Source organism: Felis catus, chromosome B1 (genome assembly GCF_018350175.1).
Source record: "Felis catus isolate Fca126 chromosome B1, F.catus_Fca126_mat1.0, whole genome shotgun sequence".
NCBI lineage: Eukaryota > Metazoa > Chordata > Mammalia > Carnivora > Felidae > Felis > Felis catus.
Window position 1 is genome coordinate 53,304,394 of NC_058371.1, and position 19,890 is coordinate 53,324,283.

The 19,890-nt window shown below is 37.8% G+C and overlaps 1 protein-coding gene across 1 annotated transcript; it reads right to left on the reverse strand.

Annotated features, from left to right (window-relative positions):
* Positions 1-3,292: 3,292 nt before the first annotated feature.
* On the reverse strand, positions 3,293-9,262 carry LOC101087152 (disintegrin and metalloproteinase domain-containing protein 20-like). The gene is made up of 2 exons (XM_003984851.5): positions 9,128-9,262; positions 3,293-5,902 (listed from the first exon to the last, which is right to left on the reverse strand). Exon 2 carries the CDS (start codon positions 5,764-5,766, stop codon positions 3,445-3,447), a length of 2,322 nt encoding a protein of 773 aa, XP_003984900.2. The 5' UTR covers positions 5,767-5,902; positions 9,128-9,262; the 3' UTR covers positions 3,293-3,444.
* Positions 9,263-19,890: the final 10,628 nt, after the last annotated feature.

The window sequence follows — 19,890 nt, forward strand, 5'->3', positions numbered from 1 at the left end:
CACCAACTGTGAGATCAATCATGACCCGAGCTGAAGTTGGATGCTTATCCGACTGAGCCACCCAGGCACCCCTTGAAAATGGTATAAGTACTATAGGAAAATTTCTGGCTATTTTTTTAAAAAACTACAATCCAGTGATTCCTTTCATGTGATGATTCATAGCAATTGAGTTAAAGAAGTTAAAAAAAATGTATAGTTATGTAGACTTTTAACTATTGAGTACGAACTGATGGGGAGACAAGAGATGGGTGGGAGGATGGGTGAATGGGTGAATGGGTGATGGGGATTAAGGAGTGTACCTGTCATGATGAGCACCTGGTGATGTATGAAAGTCAAATCACTATATTATGCTCCTGAAACTAATGTGACACTGTATGTTAACCATACTGGAATAAAAATAATTAAAATGAAATAAAACAAAATAAAATAAAGTAAAGTAAAATATATAATTATGATGTGAGAATAAAGCAGAAAATAAAATAGCAATGTGAAGTCCTTTTCAAAATTTTAGAGATGAGCTTTAATTAAGAAAAAAAAACTGGGGCGCCTGTGTGATGTAGTTGGTTGAGCATCCAACTCTGGATTTTGCCTAGGTCATGATCCCAGAGTCATGGGAGTAAGCCCCGTATCGGGCTCCATATTCAGCATGGAGCGTGCTTAAGAGTCTCTCTCTTTCTCTCTGCTCCTCTCCCCTGTGCTTTTTCTTTCTCTATCTCTAAAATAGAAAGAAAGGAAGGAAGGAAGGAAAAATCCTAAATGTTTGAAAATTTTTGACTACTTAAAACCATCTTAGAGCTAAATCTACATTTTTATGTTTAATAATGAAGTACTTGCAAATTCATGCAGATAAAGAAGGCACAATTAAATTTCCTATCAAACTCATGCCCACAGTATTAGGATAAGCAATATTTATAGTAGTACACATACAGAGGCCCAAAAGCATTTACTAAAACTTGAGTTTTTTTCTCATTCTTCCCTACCTAAAATTACACAATCTCTAAAAAGTTATAAAATTCCTTAAATCAAATCCAGTTCTTAAGCTCTTGTATTTCGCTTTTATTTTTCTGTGTAGAGCAGTGTGGGGATTCTTCCACTGACCTTTTCCAGATGAGTAATTCTGTCATCTGATATGCCCAAACTACTGTTCAAACCATCTACTGAATGATCTTTTTATTTTATTATATGATACTTTTTATTTCTGCAATATCCATTTGAAATTTTTGTATAGATTCCAAATTACTGAGGATATTCTACATTTGTTTTTGCATTTTGTAGGTTTTTTTTCCCTATTTTCAATGTATTAATCACAGGTTGTTGTTTTTTTGTTTTGTTTTGTTTTTTTTCATGTATTCTTGCTCCACTATCTGGATCATACTTACAGTTTCTCTTTTTTTTCCCTCCCTTTTATTCTTCTTTTAGTAATAAATTATGAATTTTGATTCTTAGCATGTACAGTAATGTTTTATTGTATGCAGGAATTGTGTATGAAACAACCATCGCAACTCCAGGTGACTCCTTCAGAGTTTTCTCTCCTCTGTTAGAAAGATCGGCTGAAGAGCTTATCACTATCTCTAATCATGGGTTGTGCCAGGTCAGAGGTGAGTGGTTTTTAGTACATCTTGGGGAATTCTCCTTTCCTTATGTTGGTCAGGCATGGGCCTGCTGGACTTTCAATTCTGTGATTCTATTTTCGCAACTCTGAAAACTTATCAGTGGTTGTGCTCTATCACCGAGAGGTTCACCACCCAGCTCTCCAGCATCTTGCCACATGCAACACCAAAAATCAGGTAAGTGTATTATGGGGACACAGTGCGTGTGCTGGCTTGTGTTCAAATATAACACGATTTTGGGAATTGACACCTTTATGACATTTCAAAGGGGAACGTTAGTTCAAAATATGGCTTGTGCTCAAAATACAACATGATTTTGGGGATCTATGCCTTCGAGAAATTTCAGAGGAGCTCACCAGCATCCCATGAAGCTCTCAAGCATTGTGACTTGGGGGAAATCTGATTGTGAATTAGAGGCCCTTGATGCCTAATGTTTACAGTCTATCTAACCCGTGTAGTAAGTAAGACATTGGGAATTTCTCTTTCCCTCAGCAGAGGTGCTCCACCTGGGCCAAGCCCAAGGTTCAATTCACATCTGGCATCAGCAAATGATCAGAGGACAAAATGGCTGGCAAGATTCAGTGCTTTTCAGAATTGTTTCATCCTGCCTGAAATGTTAGTTCATCTATCCCATATTGCTTCCTCAGCTCTCTGATGTCCTTCAAATATGGTTCTTAAGATAAATTAGATTTTCTAGGTTTTTTTTTTTCTTTGCAGAGGAAACAGGGTCTGCTAAGACTTATATATCCTACTTGGAATTGTAAATATCTTCTTTATCTTATTTTACAAGTGAAGTTACCAAGGGGTTGAATGGTAAGTATCATTTTCTTCTCTTTTGAGATTTTGAAGTAATTCTAAGTATAAACCATGTCTCCAAGATAGTAAAGACAGTGGTGTGAAAATTCAAAACCTTCTGATGTCAGACTCCTTCCCATGTTCTCTGTTATGCAAGGTAATACTCTATCAGTCAGAATTCAGTTGCAAGAAGAGCCCACCTCTGAGGCAGCCATGCTTTACTAACAGGAAGTGCAGCTCTTGAACCTGAGACTGGAGATCAAAGGGACGAGGTGCCATTATTGGAACCCACACGTTTGGAGTACGTCCCATGGCTCTAGGACTCCGACCTCTGAGGAGAGGGTTGGCCAAACTGGTGCTGAACCTCTGGGATTTGGTGCAGGCCTCAAAGACCTGAGATCTAGAACTCCAAGGGTAAGACACTCGATAGCTGTGCCAGTTTCTCTGAGGTTGACAGTACTGTTGGTTCTGGGGATTAACTCAAGGAAGGAAATGTATATATATTTGAGATATATGCATATGTGTATATATAATACATATGATATCTTTCTACCTATGTCTACATCTATATTTATATCCATATGCAGTGATATAAAGATTGAAAGGCACTGCCCTTGCCAGGGTGAGAGTTAATGAGGCAACCATGACATGAACAACATTCAGGACATTTCCCATGTCCAGTCTCCCTTTAGTTTACCCTACTGGTAGTAGCTAATAAGAGAGGACTCACAAAGGAGAAATGTGATTTGCAGTTTCCTATTCCCTGTGTGAGAAAGCAGAAGACACACACACCCTATCTGTGGACAGTGCCTTTGCTCTGCAACCACAGAATAGTTCCATAAAACATTAACTGATATAATTGCCTAAAATAATGGAAAGTAAAAATGTGCCGGTAATTAGTATATTTTGCTTATTGTTCGATGGCTAACCTTTATGATCCCAAATGATAAAAAGTCTCAGGAAGTTTCTGTCAGTGACCTGTGATACAAGCTGTAACATTTCTCCTGCCAGGGAACTAAAACTTAACAAACGGGGAATTTCATTTGGGATTGGGTTTCTTTCTAGAAATCATAGCTTTTTGGTTTCTGCTTGCAGGTGGATCTTTCACTTCTCCTTGATTAGGTTGATGTGGATCATTCTGCTGTTTACTGGGTGCGGTTGTAACATTTTGATCTTCTTTCTTAATGCTTTTTCCCCTTCTCATAAAAGACAAAATTAACAAAGAACAGAATAAAACCAGAGAAGGTATCAACCAGAATAAGAGTGGGCTAGTCTTCTTTTGCTGTTTCTCCTGTGACCGATTGGTCTCTTTTCTTCTTGGGGGTGGGCCACTGTCTACACTACCTCCAGTGCCTTTTATCCGGCAGTCAGGAGGGTCCCACTCATAGCTGCAATGACAGTGGTGTCTATTGTTACAGACTCCGTTCATATTGCAGGTCTCAGGTGAGCAATCAGTTTTCAAATATGCCAAAGGGATGCATTTCCTTTGGACACAGATATGTTCTTCACCGCACTCTGTACCATCTTTTATTTCACCAAGATCAGGCAAGGGCATCCCCAAATGGAAGTCAGTACCCCAGCAGATGCTATCATTGATGTGAAGCCAATGCAGAGTAGAATGGTCTCTCAGAGTGGGAATTTCTGCCACATTCTTACACTGAACCCTCCCACACAGGGTATCTGAGTTATTACATTTTATAAATTGATGATTCTTGAGACCACAGTTGCCAAAACGGTCACCTCGGATGTTCACTGTACTGTAGCAAATCTGACTCGCACTCTTGGCATTTGGGCCAAAAAGTTGGCTACACTGTTCATCACGAGTATTGCACCTCTTTTCATAGCAGTAGCCACCACTTGTGCATTCGGCTCCATCTTGCATGTACACGTCTTCTGGACACTGATAGGATGTCCCGTCGCACCACTCGGGAAGGTCACATTCATTTTCCCGTTCTCTACACACGTCACCTGATGGCATGATCTTGCAGTCTTTGCAACAAAGCCCAGAAGCACAGGTAGCCCCAGGACTCAGAGTACAGTCTAACTGACAACATGGATCTTTTGAACACAGACTTAAGGAGCCGCAGTCACAGTCTTCTCCATCTTCAACCACACTGTTCCCACAGCGTGTATACCGGAAGATTCTCTTTGGCGTTCGCGGACGCAAGATACATCTTGATCCCGCGGAGGTGTGCCAATATCTAGCATAACTGCAGTTGCTGAATTTAGTTGCCTGAGACTGTGTTGCATACATTATGCACACATCGTCTGCACATTTACATGTTTTCTCATCATGCCACATACCCAGAGAATGACCGAGCTCATGTGACACAACAAATGCAAAAACACCCAAATTGTCACTTGTGAAAGCATCCACTGCACAATTAGTATTGTAGTTACATATTGATCCAACATAAGATATGCCAAGAGCACCATATCCTTTTTTTACAAAAACATGCGCAATGTCATGGGGGACACGGGCATTAAAGCTTTCTTTCTTCCAGGCGCAAAATAAATCCAGGAGTGTGTCCATGTTCTTTATGTCAACAGGGTTTCCTCCATTCCAGACCTCCATTCCAACCAAACTCACATCGATATTTAGTGGTTGATAGAAGGTATTTACGTTATTCATAGTAGTAATTACTTCCAGCTCCACAGTTGTGACATTGTATCTGCGATAAGCATATCGATTGTAGTCCACCACCACTGCCATTTCAACAAATCTCTTGTGGGTCCCCAGACTTTCATACCCACGTTGCAGCAAAACAGAATTATTGCCCTCTTGTGACTTCACTTGCCGTGCTATTTTTTCATCTGTTAAGCCACACCTCATGGGTGGGAATTGTTTCTCCTCACCGTACATCTTATATACCAGGTGTTCAAATGTGGTAGAAAGCTTTTTGGGTAAAATTTCATAAACAATGTGATTTGTCTGCATTATTCCTTGTAAGCCCCCAAAACAGGTACTCAGAGACACCAAGGAATCCGGATCCCCTTCCACATAGCCACGATAATAACAGTCTTTCTGGATAAATGGCTGGTCTTCAAGAAGAGCCCCCTGGTCTGTGTAGGTGAACACTGGGAAATTTTTGGACAGCAAAAGCTTCTTTACCTTCATATGGAAAACATGTCGCTGGCCTCCAAAATGCAGTTGGTAAGAGATCCAGCCTGGAGGCTTCTTGACATTGCTAGGGTTTGTTACCCTCAAAGGAATCACCACTTCTGGGGGGCCATGGCAATAGGAGTGTTCAACATGGGACCATCCAAAAAGGAGCAGAAACAGTCTTATGTACCATGACCTCAGAAACACATGTACCATGACCTCACCCGCAGCTATTATGGAGACACCATATTCAGCCATTGGTGAGACCAAAACAGAGCGGATCAGGAAGCATCACTATTCTGTCTCCTCCCTCTGAGCTGGAAGTATGCTGATAAATAAAGTGCTGATATTTAAAGATCTGTCTTCTAGGAGTCACACCATCAGAGCAGCAGCACTAAAAGAAAAAAATACAAAGAAGGGCAGATATAGGAGTGGAACATATGAGCAAGTCAAGGTGAAGGATGAAAGGAAGGGTATGGGGTAAAGTGGGTCAGCGTTTGCCTCATGACTCAGTATATTGCATTGCATTCAATAAATCATGGTAGGATGATTTATTACCATCATGTACACGTAGAATGAGACTACGTGTACAAAGCAATGGTGATTGGCTATAGGTTGACTCCAAGAATCTAGATAAAGGACACATATGGATTTGTTATATTGCTCTGTAAGTATATGAATATGTATCAGCATTTTCACAATAAATATATAAAATAAAAGAGTATTAATGGAAATGTGAACACCTATCATATTTTAATGTAGCAGTCTCAATTTACACATATGGGGTGGATATGGATATCATGATATAGGTCTTCCTTTCACTTTCAAATGATAAATTATTTAGTCACATTACTCAGGAGAGATATAAAAATTACTCATGTATTTTATTATTTTTTCTCATGGTCTGTAAATATGCTTCCATGAAAGAAATTATTGATTATCCTAGCTCCTTCCTGCATTCCCTTTTTCATCTAAGCTTGTGAAACTGCAAGAATCAAGGCATCAATATTGGCATCAAATTCTGAGTTTATAAGATTTCAAGGTAACCATGTCTTGGGTTTGACAGTAAAATATATTTATTTCATAAATAAAAATATATATGCATATTTTGCATGAAAAGTAGAAACAAAATAAATAATGGTGCGACACACTCAGGAAATACACATGTACATATATGTTGAGATAGTAATGGTCTGGAGATATTAATGGTCTCAAATTTGGAAGCAGTGTTTGGGACAAAACTGCACATTAGAAATTTGTAAAATTTCAATATTTTGTATATGCATTGCTTATTTTTATTACCCAATGAGAATATCCACTGTCTTTATGAAATCGTTAAAGTAATAGGAATGCTTAAAGTAATGACACCAAGAACTCTCAGTCTAGTTGAAAAACCAGGAAAGTGAAGTCGGCCATGAGGGATCTAATATAAACTGATCAAACCACCTCCCATAGTAGATAATATAAAAATAAAGGGCACCTGGGTGACTCAGTCAGTTAAGTGTCCGACTTTTGTTCAGGTCATGATCTCACGGTTCTTGAGTTTGAGCCCAACGTTGGGCTATGTGCTGACAACTCAGAGCCTGGAGCCTGTTTTGGATTCTGTGTCTCCCTTTTTTTCTACTCCTCCCTCACCTGCACTCTGCCTCTCTCTCTCTCAAAAATAAATAAACATTAAAAAATTGTTTAAAAAAGATGCATGATTAAGGACCTCACCTCTGCTAGTCCCTGTACCTATTTTTGCTTAATCATTAAAAAAAATCTTGAAGCTATGTTCCCTTGACCTCTTTTTTGTAGAATCATTGTGTCATGTATGGAATCTTCCTTTCATGAAAAGCAAAAATCTCTTGACTTTCACTTCTTCATGGAAATCTCCTTATTCCTACTTCATTTTACTAAAGGTACCAATCAACAATTCAAAGCAAGGCATAGAGGAAGATTTACATTCTCAGTATTCCTGTATGGCATACAGAGCAGATGACAGAGCCAAATTTGCACTGATTACCAAAGCCACTTACAAACCACTAAACCGGTAGCCATCTCACTGGACCACTATTTAGCTTTTTTTCTTACTCAAACACCAACACCCAAATCAATGCTACACAAACCTCAAGCAATTGGGTGTCTGATTTATTAATGTGTTATTCACCAATAATTTTACCCACATCTGGGGTTTAGTGAGCATATGGGCAACCTATATAATACCTAGTTTATTTTAGCTTTGCTACTTATTTTCAACAATATTTAGCCATTGGCTTATAGCTAAATATTATTTCTTAGTATCATCTGTATCTTATTATCAAACTCTAACTGTAACCCTAACCATAACCCTAATCCTAACCCTTATTATAACCCTCCATTGTCCTGACTCTTACATGTCAAATAGTTAACCACAACTTTTATTCTTATTCAAAACTTGATTCTCAAATTTATGCAGAAAAATCACTTTTTTTTTCATTCTCCCCCACTTTTTACGTTCCCTTAATTTTACCTCATATATCTATAGCCTGGCTCTAGACTCCATTAATACAACCACTGTGGTCTCAACTCTTCAGCTCCAACTAGGTTAATCCTTTTTCCCTGATTTTGCTACGCCCATAGAAACATCTCAAAACTCCTGGGAAAAGAAATCACAGAGTATCTTCACCTTCACCTGAAAATCCCTTGTCTTTGTTTTCACAAGTAGTTATTATTGAGTTCCAGTTATGGTAGTTTAAGCAGTAAAATCCAGAATTCAACATTTCTTACATGTCTAATACAGGATTTGATATTTTTCTTAGTCTTTGCTTTCTTCTTGCAGATAGCAGCCAGGAAATTTATTTCAGGCTAAATACTATCTTCATCATTAATAAGATCTGAATTCCTAGGGTAGTTTGGTATTTCTCTAGGACTAATGGGGAGGAATATTTCACAAAATGCCAAGAAACCACAAAAAGGAAAGTAAAATTCCTAAATTAAACCTTTGAGGACAATACCTCTAAATTGTGAGTAAAATCTTAATATACTGATTTGACTTTTGAGTCTCTTGATATATATTTTGTAATTATAATGGAGTATCAATTGTTGTGATGGAAAATAATTAAGAATAACAGAGTGCTGCTGAGAGTGAAACTAATCAATAAAAATTAGTCAGAATTTATTTCTAATTCCAAGAGTATGTGAGCCAGACGGCATTTATCCTCATAACATTATTTTATGCAATGATTCAAGAGACACATTTCCTAAGAGAATATAACATTTTCATTCATAATGTGGTATAATGCCATAATGAAACAGAAACTTCTAAGTAGATGGTCATACATCATCTTTTATAAGTTCTTTTTTTCTCTCCTGCGAGCGTCATCAAGCTCATCAATCTATCTACCCTAATTACCACCTCCCTTCTCACTCTTACAGCTTTATTTTTCCAAAGTATGAGCAACAACCCACTAAAAACACAATTTTGTTTACTCAACCAAGTAAAATAGACCAGAATAAGACATAATCCAGGTAACAGATCCGTCCTTAAGAATAAAAAATGGCAAAGAATTATGGTGTGTGTATATTTGCATGTGTGTATGCATGTATGCATTAAGACTAATGTTTCTCTCCTCTGCAGCTAAATTCTTGAAAGACTTACCAGCAGTAGAATTAATGGTTCCAATTATCTTTGCTAGCTAGAGCCCTATCATGGTTTGTACTACCTCTCTTTATGCACAAAGGCTTTGATCTAAAACCTTACATAAAAAGAGAACTAACAATCCGCTCCCTTTCATCTCTCATTTGATTGTGTTCTAGATTTAACTGCTTAGCAACAAGACTTTCTCAATTCTGAAGACCGTGGCAACTGGACAAAAGTTCTCCCACTCTGGAAGAATCATCTGCATCAAGCTTTATCTCTAATTACCCTTCACTATGAGTAAATATGACTGTATTTTTTTAGCCTATCCTATGTGCTCCCTGAACACAGCAGAGACACTTTATCTTCAGTAGTTTTGTTCATACTATTGCCCAGGTCCAAGATTATTTTCTTAACACTGAAACATATTATGGAATACTTGAATTATTTCAGGTTCCAGAAAGAAGTTTGACCCTATTTAAATCATTTTACAAGGATTCAAATATCAGTAATCATCTATAACTTTGTTAGATTAATGAATAACTTAGAGATATTTCATATCTATAAATAAATATGCTTCATCTATTAGGGAATATTGTTGGCAAAAAATGGCAAAACAAAATTTAAGAGAAGAGAGATTAATTAAATATAGTGTGGGTGGTAAAGTCAGCATCATGGTGGCATAAGATGTTCCTCATTTATCTCTCCCTCTTTTTTTAAGCAATGAATTAGATATCCATACATAAACAAGAATGCCGTAGCACCTGGGAGGGATCCAAGAGAACTTCTTCCTATCTGTGCATCAGAAAATAAATAAACAAGACCTTAGTAAGAATGGATCCAAGGGAGTTAGCAAACCTGCCCCACTTCCACTTGCTTTGGTCAAGGAAAAAAACCTGGAAAGTGCTGTCCTGCAAGGAAACACACAGGTGACATAAAAAGGATAGAAGTACATCCTGCCATAGTGGAGATTTCAACATGCCATTGGAATAGAATAGAATAGAAATGAGTTTGGAAGCAGTGGACAGAAAGGAACTCTACTGGAGCTTCCTGCCTCCCCAGGTGACACTGCATGGAACTAAGCCCTCTGTTAGTGGCGGCACAGATGTTTCTCACACCGATAGTGGAGAGATGTGACTTCCCCTAGGAGGAGTTTGAAAGCAGTGGGTGATCTTCAGGTTAATCTAGTTGTGGGGGTTGAAACTGAAGGAACCTGTCTCTTTCTAGAAGACACTGATTTCTGAGAAGTTACCTCCATGACTGAGGGCAAAGAAAAGAAAAAAAAACAGACAATAATTTCAAAGGTCATGAAAGGAACACAGTTTCTGCTGTAAACTTAGGACTTCAGCATGAAGTCTGCCCCACAAGCTACTGGGAATAGCCTGCCGGAGGATATCATCAGCCTGTAGGCACCCACAAAACTCTGCTAAGCTCCCACTTCGCCCCACTGTGCAGCATCTGCCTTGTGTGTGCTCCTGCTATGGCAGTGAGATCAAGGAAGTTCATAAATAAAGGAAATATACCATTACAAAAGATATCAATTATTCTCTAACAACTGATCCTAAAGACATGGTATACAGCGATATAGCTCATAAAGAACTGAAAAGAGCTGTATTGAAGAAACTATAAACTACAAAAAAAAATCAGAAAGCCTAATCAATGAGATTAAGAAAGAGATAAATGAATAAATGAGTTCTCTAGAAAAAAAAAGAGAAACCATGAAAAAGAACCAAAAATAATCTTGAACTGAAGAATTCAATGATTGGATGAAGAATACAATACAGAGCATCTGTAGTAGAGTAGAGCAGATGGAAGAGAGAATAAATGACTTAACAGGTAAGAATTTTGAAATAGCACAGTAGCAAGAGAACAAAGAGAACAAAATAGAAATGAGCAAAGAAAGCTTACATTACTTGTGAGACTCAATCAAAAGGGCAAACCTCCAAACTTTTGTGGTTCCAGAGGGAGAACAGAGGGAGAAGGGGTAGAAATTTTAGTTAAAATAATAGTAGCTAAAATCTTCCCATGCCTGGGGACACTTGGAACCAAAGTTCAGGAAGCTAATAGATCACTCTATTACCTCAGTGACAAAAGACATTTTCAAAGACACATTATAATGAAGCTATCAAAATCAAAGTTAAAAAGTTCTAAGGTAGCCAGGGAAAAAGCGGTGCAACTAAGAAAGGAACCCTATTAAGCTATCAGTGGATTTCTCAGCAGAAACCCTACAAGCCAGGAGAAAGTAGAATGTCATATTCAAAGTATTAAATGATAGAAATTGCCAGTCAGGAATACTATGTCAAACATAGTTTTTCTTCAGATTTGTGAGAGAAATAAAGACTTTTCCAGACAAACAAAAGCTAGGGGAGTTCATCATCACTAGATCTACCTTGCAAGTAGTATTTCAAAGAGAGTTCTCTAAACTGAAGTGAAAGAAACTCTAATCAGTGAGATGAAAGCATACAAAAGTATGTAACACAATGGTAAAGCTGAAACATATATAAGAAGCTTTAGAAAACTCCAATTATATAAATAGGACGGTGTATTAACCACTTAACAATAGTATAACAAATAAGAGAAACAAGTTTTAAAAATAAGAATAGCTGCTATAATTTGTAATGAATACACAGCATAAAAAATGGTAGGGGCACCTGGGTGGCTCAGTTGGTTAAGTGCCTGACTCTTGATTTCAGCTCAGGTCGTGATCTTGGTTCAGCTCTCAGCTCATGATCTCATGGTTGTGAGATTGAGCCCTGTGTGGGGCTCTGCACTGAGTATGAAGCTCACTTAAGATTCTCTTTCTCTGCCCCTACCCTCTGCGCCACCCCCCCGACTCTCTCTCTCAAAAAAGGATAAATGGTGACATCAAAAATATCAAAAGGGAGGAATAAAATTGTGGTGTCTTTATAGGCAAATGAAGGTAACTTGCTATCAGCATAAAATATACTGTTTTTTATATGTTATTTTTTTGTAAGCCTCATGGTAACCTCAAAGCAAAACCTAGAGTAGATTCATGGAACATTACAAAAGTAGGGTGGGAGGATGGGGCACCAGGGTGGCGCAGTTGGTTAAGTATCTATCTGACTCTTGATTTCAACTCAGGTCATGGTCTTGTGGTTTGTGAGTTTGAGCCCTGCATGGGGCTCTGTGCTGACAGAGCAGAGCCTGCTTCAGATTCTCTCTCTCCCTCTCTCTTTGCCCCTCCTTGCTCCTGCTTTCTCTCTATCTCAAAATAAATGAGTAAATTAAAAAAATATATTTAAAAAAGGGCCAGGGGGATGCCAGCATGGTACACCATTAATTTACAAATATAGGAAGAAACAGAAGGGAAAAGAAACAATTGAAATAGAAAACAGACAAAAAGCAACAACTAAAATGGCTATTTAGTAAATCTTTACGTATCAATAATCCTACATCTAAATGGACTGAATTCAGTAATTAAAAGGCACAATTTGGCTGGTTGGAGAAAGAGGAGGAATGGGGATGAGAAGGGAGGAAGGGGAGTAGAAGGGGGAAGGAGGAGGACAGGGAGGAGAGTAAGAAGGATGAGGAGGAGGAAGACCTAACTATATGCAGCCTACAAGACATTGATTTTATTTTAAAGAGACACATAGGTTCAAAGTAAGAAGACAGAAGAAGAGACTTTATATAAGTGCAGACCATAAGAAAGAAAAGGTAGATTTACTTATATCAGACAAAATAGACTTTAGTCAAAAGTAGTGACTAGAAACCTAACAGCAAGTTAGAAAATAGAAAGTGTTTTTTCTTAGCTCGGGCTGCTACAACATATTATGTAGAAGGGGTGACTTCAGCTATAGATATTTATTGATCATTATTCTGGAACCTGGAAAGTCCTACCCAAGGTGCCAGTTGATTTGATTCTTTGGTGACGGATCTCTTTCCAACTTGCAGGAGGGCCACCTTCTGGTTATATCTTCACATTGTGGAGAGGGAAAGCTCTGGTATGTTCTCATCTTACAAGAGTCACTAATCCTAACATGGAAGCTCCCTACTTGTGATCTTACCTAAACCTAATAACTTTCCAAAGCCCCACCTTCTAATCCCATCACATAGGAATTCAGAGCCTCAACATACAAATTTTGTGGGGGGAGGCACAAACATTTGGTACACACCATTTTACTGAAAGGAGAGTGGTCAACAAAGAGGCCAACTGAAATAAAAGGGAAATATTTTGATTGCTGCTGGTCTACATCAGGCAACGTTTTCTTTCACCTGTAGAGTTTTGGGATGATGCAGTCTCCTCAAAGTCATCTAGTTCTAGACATATTTCAACGTGCCTCTGCATAAGCTCTGTAGTGACACAAGATTTTCTGGTATTTTTTTTTTTTAATTTTTTTTTTCAACGTTTATTTATTTTTGGGACAGAGAGAGACAGAGCATGAACGGGGGAGGGGCAGAGAGAGAGGGAGACACAGAATCGGAAACAGGCTCCAGGCTCCGAGCCATCAGCCCAGAGCCTGACGCGGGGATCGAACTCACGGACGACGAGATCGTGACCTGGCTGAAGTCGGACGCTTAACCGACTGCGCCACCCAGGCGCCCCTCTGGTATTATGATTATAACCGTAATTACTTGAAGAAGCGTGAATGGATTAGTGTATGTCCTGGAGTCTGAAACAGTATTCATGATTAACAGTATCTGAAATAATAATTTGAGACACAGTTTTATGCCTGGTATTTTTTGGCATCACTTCTGGTTTTATAGTTGCATATAATATACAGCTGTATCCCTTAATGTATGTCCCTTTTGGACACAGAACCAATTCCCTTGGATGTATGGCAATGGGCAAATATACCAGTTTCCTGAAAGTATCTGACAAAATCAGAATATATGAAGGTAGAATATGTAGCAAGACAAAAATTTGAGTCTCTTTGCAAGAATTCCATAGAGCAAGCATTGTGGAGATTTTGAAGCATTGGATGCCTTTTTATTAGAAATAAAAATAGATCTTTAGGCCAAGGATGAGTTAGCATTTTTTAAAAAATATTCTGAATATAAAATATCCACGTCCTTTCTTATCTTCCTAGAACTATCTAAAATGAAGTAGACCTGGAAGTGTTTATCTAGTGAGAGTATTTTATATGTTCCTTTAAATATATTGACTATAAAATGAAATTTGTTTTAATCTCCAGGGAGTATTAAAGATAGTCTTCTGTTGGAAAAATACAATGTTATTTTCTGAGATGTGAGGTAAAATTTAAACTATAGCTTTTAAAATGGAAAATTTAGGGGCATCTGGGTGGCTCAGTTGGCTAAATGGCCGACTTCAGGTCAGATCATGATCTCTCAGTTTGCGGGTTCGAGTTTGAGCCTTGCATCGGGCTCTGTGCCTGGAGCCTGCTTTGGATTCTGTATCTCCCCCTATCTCTGTCCCTCCCCCACTCCTTCTCTCTCTCTCTCTGTCTCAAAATTAAATAAACATTAAAAATAAATAAATAAATAAATAAATAAATAATAAAAATAATACAATGGAAAATTTGAATTCTATTAGAGTAACAAGATAAAAATTAAATTATTGAAGTAACTGAATAAAGTTCAACTGTCATTGTGGAAATGACTATTGTAGTAGAGATTCCAATCTGACTTCGTCTTGCTCATAAAAGTTGTACACAATATGGGGCACCTGGGTGGCTTCGTCAATTGAGTGTCCGACTTTGGTTCAGGTCAAGATCTCACAGTTGGTGAGCTCAAGCCCTGCACTGGGCTCTCTGCTGTCAGCATGGAGCTCACTTCAGATCCTCTGTCCCCCTCTCTCTCTGACCCTCCTCTGCTTGTGCTGTTCTCTCTCAAAAATAAACATTAAAAAAAAGTTAAAATAATTGTACACAATACCCTATTACATATTCAAACATTTTTGGGTAAAATTTTACCCACATTATGCTTATAGATGTTTGAGTTAGTTTATTCTGTCACTTGTGTGTTTTTCTTTGTTACATAGAGGTCATAAGATTGTTTGGACAATGTTGACTATATGAGAGACAATGAGATAACTGATATTTTAATTTGTGAGGTCAGGTTGATGTCTTTTTAAAAATAAATCCTTTCTATTAAGAAATCATGTTGAACAACAGTCCTTATACCAAAAATTGTCCTTAAACGAATAAGGGATTTTTAGATTTTTGTTTTTAATCAAAGTATATTTGATATACAACATTCTGTTAGATCCAGGTGTATAACATAATGATTCACAATCGCACATATTACAAATGCTTACCTCAACAGGTGTCCTTACCATCTGTCACCAAAGTTATTGCAATAGATTTGACTGCATTTGCTATACCGTTCTTTTCATCCCCATGACTTGCTTATCTCATAATTTAAGTTTGTATTTTATAATCATCTCACCTATTTTGCCCAAAAAATTGGAAAAAAAGAGGGAATACTTCCAAATTCAGTTTATGAGGCCAATATTAACCTGATACCAAAGCCAGACAAAGACACTACAAAAAAAGAAACCTGCAGGTTACTATCTATGACAAATATGGTTGCAAAATTCTCAACAAGATACTAGCAAACTGAACACAAGAGCACATTAAAGGGGTCATACGCCATGTGGGATTTATCTCTGGGATACAAGGAAGTTTCAGCACATACAAATCAATTACTGTGATGAGCCACATCAATTGAATGAAACATAAAAATCACATAATTATCTTAAGAAATGCAGAAAATTTTTGACAATATTAAACAGATTCTCATGATAAAAATCCTCGACAAAGTAGGTATAGAAGAAATTTACTTCAACATAATAAAGGACACATATGAAGAGCCCACTACTAACATCACATTTAAGAGTGAAAACTGAAAGGTTTCCTCTAAGATTAGGAGCAAGGTAATGATGCCCTCTCTCATCCCTTCTCTTCACCATAGTACTAGAAACCCTCCTAAAGCAATCAGGCCAGAAAAGGAAAGAAAAGGCATCCAAATTAGGAATAATGAAGTAAAATTACCTCTTTGCAGATAATATAATCTTAAATGTGCACAACACTAAAGACTCCATAAAAATACTATTAAGAGTAAAAAATAAAATCAGTTTAGCACAGAATACTAAACAAACATACGATAGTCACTGGAATTTCTATGTATTAACAATGAAGAGCCTGACAAAGAAATTAAGAAATTAAAAAATAAATTACAGTAGTGTCAGCAAGAATAGCATACTTAAGAATACACTAACTGAATGAGATAAAGACTTAAAAACTTTGGAAAGAGACAAGTGGGGTTGCATAGAAAAACAAAAAGCTTCTGCACAGCACAGGAAAATAAAGCTAGCAAAAAGGCATCATGCAGAATGGGTGAAAATATTTGCAAACCATAATCTGATGAGGGTCAATATCCAAAATACATAAGGAATTCTTACAACTCAACAGAAAAAAAACTGAGTAAAAAGTGGACAAAGACTCAACTAGACTTTTATTTTTATTTTTATCAATATATGAAATTTATTGTCAAATTGGTTTCCATACAACACACAGTGCTCATCCCAAAAGGTGCCCTCCTCAATACCCATCACCCACTCTCCCCTCCCTCCCACCCCCTATCAACCCTCAGTTTGTTCTCAGTTTCTAACAGTTTCTTATGCTTTGGCTCTCTCCACTCTAACCTCTTTTTTTTTCCTTCACCTCCCCCATGGGTTTCTGTTAAGTTTCTCAGGAGCCACCTAAGAGTGAAAACATATGGTATCTGTCTTTCTCTGTATGGCTTATTTCACTTAGCATCACACTCTCCAGTTCCATCCATGTTGTTACAAAGGGCCATATTTCAATCTTTCTCATTGCCACATAGTACTCCATTGTGTAAATAAACCACAATTTCTTTATCCATTCATCAGTTGATGGACATTTAGGCTCTTTCCATAATTTGGCTATTGTTGAGAGTGCTGCTATAAACATTGGGGTACAAGTGCCCCTATGCATCAGTAGTCCTGTATCCCTTGGGTCAATTCCTAGCAGTTCTACTGCTGGGTCATAGGGTAGGTCTATGTTTAATTTTTTGAGGAACCTCCACACTATTTTCCAGAGTGGTTGCACCAATTTGCATTCCCACCAACAGTGCAAGAGGGTTCCCGTTTCTCCGTATCCTCTCCAGCATTGATAGTCTCCTGATTTGTTCATTTTGGCCACTCTGACTGGCGTGAGGTGATATCTGAGTGTGGTTTTGATTTGCATTTCCCTGATGAGGAGCGACGTTGAGCATCTTCATGTGACTGTTGGCCATCCGGATGTCTTCCTTAGAGATGTGTCTATTTATGTTTTCTGCCCATTTCTTCACTGGATTATTTGTTTTTAGGGTGTGGAGTTTGGTGAGCTCTTTATAGATTTTGGATGCTAGCCCTTTGTCCGATATGTCATTTGCAAATATCTTTTCCCATTCCATCAGTTGCCATTTAGTTTTGTTGATTGTTTCCTTTGCAGTGCAGAAGCTTTTTATATTCATGAGTTCCCAGTAGTTCATTTTTGCTTTTAATTCCCTTGCCTTTGGGGATGTGTCGAGTAAGAAATTGCTACGGCTGAGGTCAGAGAGGTCTTTTTCTGCTTTCTCCTCTAGGGTTTTGATGGTTTCCTGTCTCACATTCAGGTCCTTTATCCATTTTGAGTTTGTTTTTGTGAATGGTGTAAGAAAATGGTCTAGTTTCATCCTTCTGCATGTTGCTGTCCAGTTCTCCCAGCACCATTTGTTAAAGAGATTGTCTTTTTTCCATTGGGTGTTCTTTCCTGCTTTGTCAAAGAGTAGTTGGCCATACATTTTTGGGTCTAGTTCTGGGGTTTCTATTCTATTCCATTGGTCTATGTGTCTGTTTTTTTGCCTATACCATGCTGTCTTGATGATTACTGCTTTGTAGTAGAGGCTAACGTCTGGGATTGTGATGCCTCCTGCTTTGGTCTTCTTCTTCAAAATTACTTTGGCTATTCAGGGCATTTTGTGGTTCCATATGAATTTTAGGATTGCTTGTTCTAGCTTCAAGAAGAATGCTGGTGCAATTTTGATTGGGATTGCATTGAATGTGTAGATAGCTTTGGGTAGTATTGACATTTTAACAATATTTATTCTTCCAATCCATGAGCACGGAATGTTTTTCTATTTCTTTATATCTTCTTCAATTTCCTTCATAAGCTTTCTATAGTTTTCAGCATACAGATCTTTTACATCTTTGGTTAGATTTATCCCTAGGTATTTTATGCTTCTTGGTGCAATTGTGAATGGGATCAGTTTCTTTATTTGTCTTTCTGTTGCTTCATTGTTAGTGTATAAGAATGCAGCTGATTTCTGTACATTGATTTTTGTATCCTGCGACTTTGCTGAGCTCATGTATCAGATCTAGCAGACTTTGGTGTAGTCTATCGGATTTTCCATGCATAATATCATGTCATCTGCAAAAAGTGAAAGCTTAACTTCATCTTTGCCAATGTTGATGCCTTTGATTTCCTTTTGTTGTCTGATTGCTGATGCTAGAACTTCCAACACTATGTTAAACAACAGCAGTGAGAGTGGACATCCCTGTCATGGTCCTGATCTCAGGGGGAAAGCTCTCAGTTTTTTCCCATTGAGGATGATGCTAGCTGTGGGCTTTTCATAAACGGCTTTTATGATGTTTAAGTATGTTCCTTCTACCCCGACTTTCTCGAGGGTTTTTATTAAGAAACATTGCTGAATTTTGTCAAATGCTTTTTCTGCATAGATTGACAGAATCACATGGTTCTTATCTTTTCTTTTATTAATGTGATGTATCACACTGATTGATTTGCAAATGTTGAACCAGCCCTGCATCCCAGGAATGAATCCCACTTGATCACGGTGAATAATTCTTTTTATATGCTGTTGAATTCGATTGTTAGTATCTTATTGAGAATTTTTGCATCCATATTCATCAGGGATATTGGCCTAAAGTTCTCTTTTTTTACTGGGTCTCTGTCTGGTTTAGGAATCAAAGTAATACTGGCTTCATAGAAGGAACCTGGAAGTTGTCCTTCCCTTTCTATTTTTTGGAATAGCTTGAGAAGGATAGGTATTATCTCTGCTTTAAACGTCTGGTAGAACTCCCCTGGGAAGCCATCTGGTCCTAGACTCTTATTTGTTGGGAGATTTTTGATAACTGATTCAATTTCCTCGCTGGTTATGGGTCTGTTCAAGATTTCTATCTCCTCCTGATTGAGTTTTGGAAGTGTGTGGGTGCTTAGGAATTTGTCCATTTCTTCCAGGTTGTCCAGTTCGTTGGCATATAGTTTTTCATAGTATTCCCTGATAATTGCTTGTATCTCTGAGGGATTGGTTGTAATCATTTCATTTTCATTCATGATTTTACCTATTTGGGTTATCTCCCTTTTCTTTTTGAGAAGCCTGGCTAGAGGTTTATCAATTTTGTTTATTTTTACAAGTACCAACTCTTGGTTTCATTGATCTGCTCTCCAGTTTTTTTAGATTCTATATTGTTTATTTCTGCTCTGATCTTTATTATTTCTCTTCTTCTGCTGGGTTTAGGCTGCCTTTGCTGTTCTGCTTCTAGTTCCTTTAGGTGTGCTGTTAGATTTTGTATTTGGGATTTTTCTTGTTTCTTGAGATAGGCCTGGATTGCAATGTATTTTCCTCTCAGGACTGCCTTCGCTGCGTCCCAAAGTGTTTGGATTGTTGTATTTTCATTTTCGTTTGTTTCCATATATTTTTAAATTTCTTCTCTAATTGCCTGGTTGACCCACTCATTCTTTAGCAGGGTGTTCTTTAACCTTCATGCTTCTGGAGGTTTTCCAGACTTTTTCCTGTGGTTT

What these genes read in the sequence shown, in the direction of transcription:
- LOC101087152 (XM_003984851.5), bottom strand. Translation starts at nt 5,766, where the DNA reads ATGGCTGAATATGGTGTCTCCATAATAGCTGCGGGTGAGGTCATGGTA.